Here is a 13,080-nt window from a genome sequence, read left to right as displayed (position 1 = left end):
TGGACGGATGGGTATTAGCAAAGAGAAAGAACACGTTTTCTATTGTAAGAGGCGGGAATAGGAGAAGATGTGCACAGTGATACGTAGGTGATTAAAGAGGATGGTGAAAATTCCTTTCTCAATACCCGTTTCTTCTATTAAAGTAGGAAAAGTGTTATCTGCTGAAAGTGAAGGAGAAAGTGGGGAGTTCAGAACTTTGGGAATGAGAAAAAGCCCAGACTGAAACTAACATGACAAGAGGCTAAATGCCATGCATGATCTCAGATTGGGTCCCGGAATGCAAAGGAAAAATTGCTATGAAGGACAGAATTGGGATAACTGGCAAAATTTGAAAAAACTTCTACAGATTACATAATAGGATGATATCAGTATCAAGTTTCCTGATTTTAGGAACTGCATGGTGGTTATGGATGCCAACATCCTTGTTCTTGAGAAATAAGTTACCGTCAAATAGTGTGTGTGTGTTGGAGGGATACAGACAGAAAATGATAAAGCAAATTTAGCAAAAGGTTAACAATTGTAGAACCTGTTTCTTTATGCTATTCTTACAATTTTTCTATAAGTCTGATTGTCTTTTTAAATCAAGTTTTAAAGTCTCAGGGTGTGTGCTTGACCTACATCACCCTTGCTTTTGCAAACTCCGACCCAAAGTTGAAACATTCATTCACTTTTATACTCTTGAAGGAATGAAGACAATTCCGAGAGTGCTCTGGAATTATCCAGCTTTTCTACTTCAACTACAGTTTCGTCTCCATTCTTTACATGGGAAACTTTGTCCATTGTACATTTTATTGCTATGATAGGAAACATAATGTAACATTGTTAGTTGCATTATTTACTGTGCCTTTTATTAGAGAATGACCTAGCTCCTCTCACTTGCCCTTTTGCTAATCATGTTAACTGCTACCTTTATTTTCTCCATGTAGCTTAACCTAGCCCATTATTTTTTGTTCAAGCCTTTAGGTTTGTGGCTTGTCTTTAATGACATATTACTGTGTTTATTTCTTAATCCCGAGGCTTTTACTTTTACAGGTGTTTACCCTGTTTAAATTTGGTGGTACAAATGTTCTACTTTTTCTTTACTGCTGTTACACTGCAGTAACAACCCTTACTGCTTTCTTTTTCTTCCCCACAAAATCCTAAGGTCTAAGCCAGCAGAAATCAGGATTGTATTATTCCAGACAGGTACCCAATAAATTTGTTGAATAATCATTTATGTAATACTCTTTAAAAAATGTTTAGAACACTATCTTATTTAACCACCGAAACTTAACCTAATTCTACTAACTACCTTATCATAAAAAGCATTAAAATGTGTTACACACACGCCACGGTCACATCCCTCTCCCTCCCTACCTTTTCTGTAATGGAAAAAAAAATCTCACTCCTACTCACTTGTCATTCTTTAACATAGCTTAGAATTCTTTTCCTATTAAACATATTTACTGTACATACTTTAAATCAACCTGTTTTTATTCACTTTCTTTTCCCCAAGGCTTGCTAATACAGGGGCTCTTTGACCCAATTCTTGAACAACTGTTTGGAGATGAGTTGTATCACAGCAGTCTATTGTGAACACCAGCTTCGTTGGGAGGTTATTTTTCTTCATTTTTACCCATAGTTTTATTACCACAAATATTTTGATGTCAGTCGAGACCTGACGTATTCTTGTTAATCCTTCGAATGTTGTCTACCATTCACCATCAGACATTTAATCATACTCTCTGTGTGTGTCAAGAGTTGTACGAATACATGCTTTGATATTTGTCTTTGGTATTGTGATAAGCATGGGACAAATGCCATATCCATGATTTCATGTACTGTTCTGAACAACTCTGAGACTGATAATATGTTCTCCATTTGTGTCACAGAGCAAACGGTGACACAGAGATGTTAAAAGATCTTCTCAACTAGTAAGTAACTGAAACGAGATTCTAACACAGACTCGTTTCCTAACACAATCCAAAGCTGGTGTTCCCAACCCTCGTGGTAGGGGTTAGATACCTCTCTGAACTTTCTATTCGCAGTTTAAAAAATGTACACTCTTAGAAGTGTCTTTGAGAGTAGGCTTTATTACATTTGCTGTTATTTGTTCCTTTTGCTTACCCCATTAAGTATTATTATTTCCAGGTAAGATCTCAATGTTCCAGTCTCCAAATCTATCTTGTGCTGAATTATTCTTTTGGCTCCTTTATTGTTTCATAATTTAGTTGATTTTTTTTTCAGTTATATTCTGCAGTATCCTTCTTTTCCTGACTGCTCTTACTGCTACATTACAAATGCCTCCCAGGTTCTTGGTTAACGGCGTGGATCTTCTGCCCCTGAGAGGAAAATTCAATCATTCTCTGAATTCTAAACACTTTCTGGGTGTTCCACTTCAGAGATTAATAATGTGTCCCCCCCCAACTTCTTAGGGAGTTTCTTTTCTTACCACAAAATTTCAAATTTTTTCCATTCTAACTTATTACAGTAGTGACAATAATTGTTCAGGAGTATACACTCCAAGCTTTCTTTCATTAGTGGTTGGTACTTATTTCTTTCTGGCTGTTGGAACTATCATAGGAGAAATTTGAGGCCAATCCCATTTTAGTGTCGATGGGGGCAGGAAAAAAAATAACTACTATTATTGAGTAAAAGTTAGGTACAATCAAACACTGAATTTATTCAGTGATATTAAGGTTTTACAGGAATACATTTATAGCTACAAAAACCACCTTTATTGGGACATTAGTAAGCCAATTAAAGGATATGAATAAGGGCAGTAATTTAAATAATAGTATTATATCAATGTTAATTTCTCAATTCTGATAAATGCCCTGTAGTTATATAAGAGAACAGCATTGTTTTAGGAAATTGACACTGAAGAGTATTTAGAGATAAAGGAGAATATTGTCTGCAACTTACTTTCAAATATTTCAGGAAAAATTACACACACACATACATATACACATACACATGTATACAGAGAGGATGACACAGCAAATGTTGCAAAATGTTAACATCTGGCAAATCTAGGGAAAGAGTATTCAGGAATTCTTTGACTATTTTATCAACTTTAACTCAAATTATACCAAGATAAAAGTTAAAAACACCTCAATTGCTATTGCACGTTCTAGCTTCAAGCTTTTTCTTTTCCATTGAAGAAACTATTTTGATAATACATTATTTTTGTTAATACAGGATATCTTAGGCATGCCAATATTATGTTACAGCGGGTCAGGGGTCAATTTCTGTCAGTGAGAAACAGAGTAAATCCCTTATCTCCCTTATTCTAAATCAGTATTTTATTGGGGCTCTGCACCAGAATTCCTTGAGCTTTTTCACTGTATTCCCACCTAGGACCTGCTCCCAGAGGCTGCTACAGTAGGTCCGGCTTGGGAAAGATGAATTTAGGGCAGGTCCATTTTACAGAAGCTCTAGATATGATTCTGAGAAGTGTCCCTTCCTACACTGAGGATCGTTGCTCGATACAGGACCACTCATCTATTATTAAAGTCTGACACTGCACTGCTGTTGATTCTTTGGCATTTATGTCACAGCACAGATGAATATAGAATTTGCGATCAATTAAGCCTCTATGACTCAAGCTAGAACATCACAGTGGAAAGAACAGAGACTTGGGAGACAGACCTGGATTCAAACCTCCGCTCTGTCGCTTAGTTACCACTGTGAGCCTCTGTTTACTCCTTAGTACAATGGGGGGAGATTTCTAACTGACAGGCTACCAGCAAGGTTAGAGGAGAAAACAGTCAGAAATCATTAGCACATACTTAAACACTCAAAAATGTTATTTCACTTTGGCCAAGTAAAGTTGTTCTACTTCCTTCAGGAGAGTCAGGTAGAGACAAAAAAATGACCATGATTCAGGAAAAGGGGTAAAGATAAAAAGAGAGAACACAATTTTGTAACATTATTAGAGGGACAGAAGTAGGTTGAGAGCCCCAAGAGCTAGGATGGAATGGGTGTCAAACAGAAATGTAAACATCAGTTTTGTAACTATCACCCTTCCCACCAGTGAGAGTGTATTGGACAGTAGCATTCAACAATCAGCAATTTTTAGTTAGTTTTTTTTATATCAGCCAATTATAAGGCCTTAGCTAATCTTGATTTCCTGAATAGTCAAAATGGAGTAGTGAAATTTTCTATTAAAAACAATCAATATTACTTTTAAAATATAGCAAAATAAAAATAAGAACACCTGTTTAAGGATAGTTAAATTTTGGTTTAAAATAACCATATAGCCCATGTAATGGAGAAGGAAAATTATATTGAATTCTAAGAACAATAAATATTGCAACCCCATAATACTTACCAACATGTGAAGGCCAAACAGTTATATGAGGGTGGGAGTGATACCAGCCCACAACTCTCATGGGGCGACCTGTGAGTTCAGCCAACCTGTGTGTCTGTCAAGGTATTTTCAACTTGTGGGAACAAAATCTGTGATGCTAATAAGGGCTCAGAAAGTATCTTCAAGTTTAAAAGAAACCTGTTACAATTTAATGTCAATAAAAGAATGAAATAAGGTTGATACCAGACTTCCCATTTAAAAAAAAGGGGTTTCTTTTTTTAAATGGAAACCATTCAGTTTCCGTGATTATATATAGTTACATCCTCTTAATCCAATTTAGCTGTTTCAGCACTCAAATGCTTCTCACTGTGCTATCTGAAAAAACTTCTAAATCACTTAATTAATTTGAGTACTTTTCCATTCTCTCTAGTTCCATCCTATTCCCGTTTTTGAAAAAGAAATACAAGACTTTCAAAATTCATTTGATTTCTCTCTGGCAGGCCACCAGTGTCAGCAATAGCAATGAGAGTGGTTTCAGAACCCAATGAACAAAGACCCCTGGGTTTAGTCTCCCCATTTGTCTAGAAATATCCCCCAAAGGAACACTGTCTTCCTTTATTCTAGAAATAAAATTTCCTGTAACTCTGAGGCTCTAACTTTAAGTAAGAACTCAGTTCGTTTTCTGCAAATTATATCAAAACACAACAGTCTATACACAAAACACAACATCTATACAACCCAGTCTGAGAAAGAATACTTTTAAGTACTGTGTTATTTTCAAATGCCAAGAGAAGCCACTTAACTTCTCTAAACCCATTTCTTCAGCCGCAGACGGAGGATTTCCAGCTCAGACGGCAGTGAGGAGTAAATGAGATAATCCACACAAGGTGTTTCGCTTCATGCCTGGCACCCAGGAAATGCTCACCAGACTGGCACTGCCGTGCCACAGTGCATAACATACAACAGCGTGTCCATCCATTTTGGGAATGGCCTAGTTTCACTTTGAAGTTATACTATATAATCACAGTAATAAACATCTTTCATACAACTACGTTCTGGGAATTTTATTTTGGCAAAGTTTGGGTTTGTTTGTTGATTTAAATCCCAATGAATGGGCTTTCTGCTTCTAGCTATGATGGAGTAACAGGGACTGGACTTACCTTCCTGCCTGAAACAAATAAATAAACTGGATAATATGTAAGAAATAGGAAGGCCAATCGATGGAAAACAAACAACGTGAGCCCTTGAGAGAATTGCCAGGACACAGAGCAGGCAGGGGAATTACGGTGGAGCCCAGCCAGCAACCTGCATTTAGGAGATGGACTGGACAGTCTAGTAGCTGGAATTGCAGGGTGGAAGACCAGAGAGAAGAGAACAGCAGAGGGAGAGGACCCTGCACCCCCGCGGATGGTCCCGCTGGAGAATTCTGCAGACCACTGACCAGCACAGGCGTGTGAGGAAAGCACGCGAGGCCGGGGGAAGGACCACCCGCAAGGATGAAAGGGGACAACGCCCAGGGCTCAAGCAGGACAGGGACTAGTGGCTGTCCCCACCGGCCAGAATAGTAAACCTCACAATTTGAGAGGCATTGGGCAGGACACTCAGAAGGAAGGGTCTTGCCTCAGTCGTGTGGGAAAGAAAAATAACTCCTACAATGAAAGGGCCCACGCAACAAATCTTCAGAGCCAGACTCTAAAGGATCTGACTATTTCCAGCATCCAGGACAAAGCTCAAAACATGTGTTGAGGCCTACAAAGATATCCAGCCCCCAGGGAAAATCATGTCTGGCATCCAATCTAAAATTACCAGGCATGCAAAGAAGCAGGGGAATCCAATCCTTAATGAGATGGAGAACAGATTAGTGGAGCCAAAGGTAGGAATAGGGGGAGGGGCAGAGTGAAAAAAGCCAATCTTAAAGATCACATACCATAGGATTGCATTTATCAAACATTCTTGAAATGACATTATGGAGATGGAGAACAGATTAGTACCTGCCAGGGGCTGGGGTGGGTGTCACTACATAGGAGGTCATGAGGGAGAACTTTATGGTGACTGCTGTGGTGGTTACACATATCTACACATGTGACAAAATGGCACAGAACAACATACATTGTATCAATGTCACTGTCCTGGTTTCCATATTGTACTGTACATTATGTAAGATGTAACCTTCAGGGGAAACTGGGTAAGGGGTACAGGGAACTTTCTATACTATTTCTGCAACTACCAATGAATCTACAATGATTTCAAAATAAAGAGTTTAAAAAAAGGTATGCACCATAAAAAGACACTGATATATCTGATTATATAAAAATGCAAAAACAACAATTTGATGGGAAAAGGCACATACACACCATGAATAAGCTGAGAAAAATCACTATCCTTATCACCAAGAGCTAATTTTCTTAACATATGGAGTGCCTATAAATTATTAAGAAAAATATCTCCAAATCAACACAAAAAATGAGCAAAGGAAATAACCAGAAGATTCAGAGAAAAATGCAAATGACTCAAAAATTAAAAGCTGATCGAATTTCCACATAATAAGAAAAATGCTAATTAAAATGGCAAGCAATAAGATACAATGCTTTGCCGATCAGATTGGCAACAATCACAAACTTTGATCTACCAGGACCTGGTAGCACAAAAACAGAAACAAAACTTCGATGATACACAATGTTTGTGAGTGTGCAGGGAAAGAGACACTCTTGGACATTACCAGAGGATAAGCCGGTAAAACAGGTATAGTTATTATTAATATTAATAATACATGTAACCTTTGCCCCAGCAATTTCACCTCTGGGAATTGATCCTACAGATACATACATACATTTGTGAAATGCAGTATGTATTAATACTTCTAAAAAAGAAAATGTTTCCATATGCACAGAATTCACCTGTCAGGATGCATGAAAACCTAATAACACTGGTTATGTGCAGGGAAGGACGGTGGGGCATTTGGGGCACAGAGGTTGGAGAAAAATTCTTATTTTGTGTGTTCTTTTGTTCCTTTTAAAGTTTACATTATGTATATGTACTACTTGTTTTCAAAAGTTACTTTATAATTGACAAGATTAACTTAATCCAAAAGGACAATAAATTACTAAAACTACTGATGCAAATTTAATTTGCTATGGCTGAGGGATGGAGGTCAGACCATAGAAAACAAATGAGCCATGTGATTATTCTTTGGTTGTAGTTAACATGGAATATTGCACTCAGTTCTCAGTATTGTCAGGGTTTTTTTCTTGTTGTTGAGAGGCAGCCTCAAAAGAGAATCTTTCCAAATGACAGAGACCAAGACAGTAAAAAGGTTAGAAATTAAACATTAGGAAAACGGGTGGGGGAGGCAGAGGGGAACAGGGAGGGGAGGAAGGAGGAAGGGACTCCCCATAATCTTTGTTGTCATAGGATCTGACCCTGGGATCTTTTCGTATTTAAAAGCATGAATGTTAAAAATTTCTTATTCTTCCAATAAAAGCCACTCAAAGGGACAAACGGACAAAAATTCTGATTAACAAACCAATTGGATCTAACGGGTAAATAGGTAAACTGGGAAAGAGTCACCAGGAAGAAAACCGGTGAAATCTCCTAAAGTAGGCTAAAGGAACCAAAGGAGGAACCTGGCCTGGAAGCCCGAGCACAGAAAAGCGTCTTATGGACCAATAAGGATATCTCCGCCTCTGTTGAGGCCGCAGACAGCTGCTCTGGAGAAATTTCCACACGATCCTTCCTCTTATCAGAACGCCGCAAGATGATGACAGAATGAATGTGAACAATTCTGACGGTGTCAACCTAAAAGAAAAGCCACAAAAATGTTTACTTCTTTCTCTCTCCAATACCATCGCTCCCTGGAATTACAGAATTGCACTGTGTTGCATTATCAGGTTAGAGATTCCATTTTAGAAAACTGAAATTTGTCTCATGAATAATAGGATGTCTCAAATAAAAGACAGCCAACCTCAACATGACCATTTCAAAATAAAAACACAAAGGCTAATATTTAGATCAAGAAAGCACTTTCTGAATGATCAACTAATAATCATTTGATTCACAACTATGTGCAAGACACTGTCACACACACAAAAACACAGGTCAGATATCACCGCACACCTGTTAGAATGGCTATAATCAACAAGACAAATAATAACAAGTGTTGGAGAGGCTGTGGAGAAAAAGGAACCCTCTTACACTGCTGGTGGGAATGTAAATTGGTGCAGCCACTATGGAAAACAGTACAGAGGTTCCTCAAAAAATTAAGAATAGAATTACCATATGAGCCAGCAATCCCTCTCCTGGGTATTTACCCAAAAAATCTGAAAACATTTATCCATAAAGATACATGTGCTCCGATGTTCACTGCAGCTTTATTTACAGTGGCCAAGACATGGAAACAACCAAAATGTCCTTCAATAGATTACTGGATAAAGAAGATGTGGTACATATACAATGGAATACTACTCGGCCATAAGAAAAGATGAAATATTGCCATTTACAACAACATGGATGAATCTTGAGATTATTATGCTAAGTGAAACAAGTCAGACAGAAAAAGTTGAGAACTGTATGATTTCACTCATATGTGGGATATAAAACTGAAGGCAACAAAGGAACAAGACAAACAAACAAAGAAACAAAAACTCATAGACACAGACAACAGTATAGTGGTTACCAGAGGGAAAAGGGGGTGGGGGGTGGGAGATGAGGGTAAAGGAGGTCAAATGTATGGTGACAGACAGAGAACGGACTCTGGGTGATGAACACATAATGCAATATATAGATGATGTATTATAGAAGTGTACACTCGAAATCTATGTAGTTTTGTTGACCATTGTCACCGTAATAAATTTTAAGAATAAAAAAGAATACAAGTCAGAGTGCTGATAATCCAAGGGTCCTAAATTCTAAGTTTGGTCGAGCACCAAGTATCACACATAAAACTACACTAAAATATTGTGTAATTTAATGTTACAGGAGCTCAGAGGAAAGGAGCCACTTAGATTAGGAAAAAATAGAAAAGGTAAACGAGATCGGACAATTAAAATTAAGTTCACGAACTTGCCACCGTGTGCTCACATTGGCAGCACTGTCCAAACAGCTCGGTAAGGTTTCATAACTTTGGTATATCAGTGTCTCACAGCTGTGTTCAGTTCGATGTGTGGTGGTGTCTTGCTTAGTGGTATTCGTTATTGTTGTTGTGAGTTTTTGTGTGCCATCGTGAAAATGTCTGAGCTTGAATTAGAGCAATCAATAAACATTAAATTTCTTGTTAAACTTGGCAAGAGTGGAAGTGAAATCAGGGACATGTTAGTCCAACTTTATGAGGATAACGCCATGAAGAAAACAGCAGTGTACAAACAGATTAAACGTTTTTCTGAGGGGAAAGAACACGTCACTGAAAAGAGGTCAGGGCACCCAGTGATGAGCAGAACTGATGAAAACATTGCAATATTTGTCAAATTGTGCATCAAAATCATCGGCTGACTGCGAGAAGCAGACCAGACCAAGTAAACATGGATAAAGTTAGGAAAATCTTAACTGAAAATCTTGGCATGAGAAAGGTGTGTGCAAAAATGGTCCCAAAGGAGCTCTTGCATCATGACAATGCACCAGCTCACACGGCACTGTCTGTGAGGCAGTTTTCAGCCAGTAAACAAATAACTCTATTGGAACACCCTCCCCACTCACCTGATCTGGCCCCCAGTGACTTCTTTCTTTACCTGAACAAAGATAAAGGAAATATTGAAAGGAAGATATTTTGATGCCACTCAGGACATCAAGGGTAATAAGATGATAGCTCTGATGGCCATTCCAGAAAAAGTTCCAAAATTGCTTTGAAGGGTGGACTAGGTGCTGGCGTTGGTGTCAGTGCATAGCTTCCCAAGGGGAGTACTTCAAAGGTGACTGTAATGATATTCAGCAATGAGGCACGTAGAACTTTTTCCAGGGTGAGTTCGTGAACTTAATTGTCAGACCTTCATATGTATTTCCTGATTGTGTTCTCGTTCTCTCTCTCTCTCTCTCTCTCTCTCTCTCTCTCTCTCTCTCTCTCTCTCTCTCTCTCTCTCTCGGTGTGTGTGTGTGTGTGCATGTGTGTGTGTAGATAGAACTTCTGTAGATGCCAAATGGATGTGAGTGACATGTTTGGGAGAAAATTTGGCCTAGTGATTTAAATACATAACTGAAATACAGAACTTGAGGTGGAATGACAGATAGTAAGGCTAAGAAAGATTAAAATAAAAATGTGCAGGCCCTCAAATGCCAAGCCATGATCTGCAGGGTGAACTGGATGGAAATTATTTCAGGTAGCCTGGTCAGAAAATGATAAGGTACTGGACTAAGTGGATGGCAGAGACGTTAGAAACATATCTGAGATTCATTAAGAAGGAAGAATCCACAAGATTTGGTAGCTTATGGACCATGTGTGATAGAAGACAGGAAATTTTCAAAGAGGACTCTCAAGTTTCAAGGTTACAATGGTAAAACACAGGAGGCAGATCTAAGTTTAGAAAGGATCAGAAAGGAAGAAAGATGAGCATGTTTTCAGATGAGCTGATCTGGGATGACAGGATGTAAATAAAGGCAAGGAATAGTGTGGGGAGAGGGAACAGAGGTCCAGGCCTCAACCAAGAGGCGGTACCAATGTTAAGGAGGGGATACAATAAGAGGAGCCAGGAAGGAAGACAGAGGAGTCCAAACCAGAACAATGAAATGGTACCAAAGTTTCAGGGGAAAAGACAGGTATGGCATTGCCACATGTTGCAGGGACACGGGTAAAATCTGAGAGACTTCTAGAGTAAGCTATAGACCTACACTTGCAATACAGCAGCCATTGTGCCCAGGTGGCTTTTCAGCTTGCAATGTGGTACCCTTTCACGCCTTTTTCTATCTGGTGAACTCTTTGATAGCCTTTAAATTCCCTATGATGAGCCTTTAAATGCTCATCCTATAAAGAATTAATCATTCTCCCTTCCTACACTACCTTTTAAAAATAATACACATACACATCTCTGCTAGAGCTTATATCATGTTGTGTTCTATTTGTTGACAGAATTTTCTCCTCTACTAGAATGTAAGATCCTCAAGGGCAGGGAACATGTTTTAGTTGTGTTTTTATCCCCAGGGACCGTACAGTGTCTGGCAGGCATAGAGCATACAATATAGAAAATCAAAAGCAGAGATAGAAGGACACTTGACTTTCCAAGGAGAAACAAGACAAAGAGCTGACTTTACAACAGACACAATCAAAGCCTAAAGAGAATGGGGTAACGTGTTAGAGTGCAAAAAACAAAGAGCTGCCAACTGAGAATTCTATATTCAAAGAATATATCCTTCAGAAATAAAGGCAAAATAAAGACATTTTCAGATGCAAAAAAAATTGAGAGTGTTCATTATCAGCACAGAAATACTAAAGAGAGTTCTTCAGGCAGAAGGAAAATCCCAGATATGAAGGAAGGAATGACGAACACTGTAAAGGGTAAAATATGTGATTGAATACAAATGAATAGTAATCATACAAAACAGTAACAATAATGTCATGTGGGTTGTAAAATACCCATGGAACTGAAATGCAAGAGAACAATAATGCAAAAGGTGGGAGTGTGTAAATGAAATTAAAGTGTTCTTGGGTCCTAGTATTATCAGGGAAATGGTAAAATAGTCATTTGCATTAGACTAACAAATCAAGCATGTATATTGTAGCATGTAGGATAAAAGGAAAGTGAAGGCATGTTACAGCTAATTAATGGAGGATCAAAGTGGAATAATAATACATCTGATTAATCCAAAAGAAGGTAAGAAAGGAGAGGAAAACATAAAACAAAGTAGATCAAACAGAAAGCAAAAAGATGGCAGCTATAACCCACAAGTGTCAATAATTACATTGATTGTAACTGGACTACATACACCAATTAAAAAGATTATCAGACTGCCTTTTTTTAAAAAAACTTTATGCCGCTGAAAGGAGACACACTTTAAATATCAGTACACAGAAAAGGCTAAAAATAAAAAGAATGGGAAAAGATATGCCATGCCAACACCAACTAAAAAGAAGGTCGCTGAACTCATGAAATTTAGTATCTCATTTGGATGGTACAAATTGATGTAGAATTCAAGATGGATAGACTCGTGAAAAATAAAATTATGCCATTAAGATTGGAAATGTATTTTAGTAGGAGTTGATACCAAGGGTGAATATTCCCTCTTTCTAGTCAGAGAAGGTTCCAGTGCCTAAGAGAAGCGGGCAGTTCAGGACAGGATGGTGTGAGACCTGCCCAGAAATAGATGAAAAACAAGCATAAATCAAGTCCTCAAAGGACTGACAGATGTCCCTGAAAGCCACAGGAAGCTGAAGGGCCTGAGGAAGACTGCTATGATCATAATCACATAAGAAATAAGATATTCCCACTTAGGTACATCAGCCCGTACACCTTTTGAGTCTTGGAATTTAAGTACTAAAACCTGGTTCCTTTCGCTCCTGTGTCTTGGTATAGATCAAGGGCCGGCCTGCCTGGCCTCCTTTGGGTCAAATCTGGCCATGTCCATTCGTTTATGTATTATCGCTGCTTTTGTGCTACAATGGCAGAGCTGAGTAACCACAACAGAGACTGCATGGCCCACAAAGCTAAAACTATTTGCCATCTGGCCCTTTAAAGGAAGTTTGCACCCCCTGACATGGCTCTCCATGGGTAACAGGCAGGTAACACTAATTTCCCATTGTAGGGGATACATTCATCTATACAACATGTGTTTGATGCAGCAGTCACGTCCAGGAAGAGACAGGTAAACAA

At 38.5% G+C, this 13,080-nt stretch overlaps 1 protein-coding gene across 3 annotated transcripts in view; it reads right to left on the bottom strand.

The window, feature by feature from the left end:
- The window catches only part of BRCC3 (BRCA1/BRCA2-containing complex subunit 3), a 51,478-nt gene that overhangs the window by 34,135 nt on the left and 4,263 nt on the right, over positions 1-13,080 (bottom strand). For all 3 annotated transcript variants that reach the window (XM_019716069.3, XM_019716070.3, XM_019716071.3), the window contains 2 exons: positions 7,967-8,086; positions 4,313-4,400 (listed from right to left, as the gene is read on the bottom strand). In XM_019716069.3, coding sequence (XP_019571628.1) covers positions 4,313-4,400; positions 7,967-8,086 — 208 coding nt within the window. The remainder of the gene's footprint in view (positions 1-4,312; positions 4,401-7,966; positions 8,087-13,080) is intronic.

This window comes from Rhinolophus sinicus, chromosome 18 (genome assembly GCF_057876585.1).
Source record: "Rhinolophus sinicus isolate RSI-liver-muscle chromosome 18, RSI-T2T, whole genome shotgun sequence".
Classification (NCBI taxonomy): Eukaryota; Metazoa; Chordata; class Mammalia; order Chiroptera; family Rhinolophidae; genus Rhinolophus; species Rhinolophus sinicus.
Note: the sequence above shows the minus strand (reverse complement) of the source record. Positions and strands in the feature narration are given on the sequence as shown.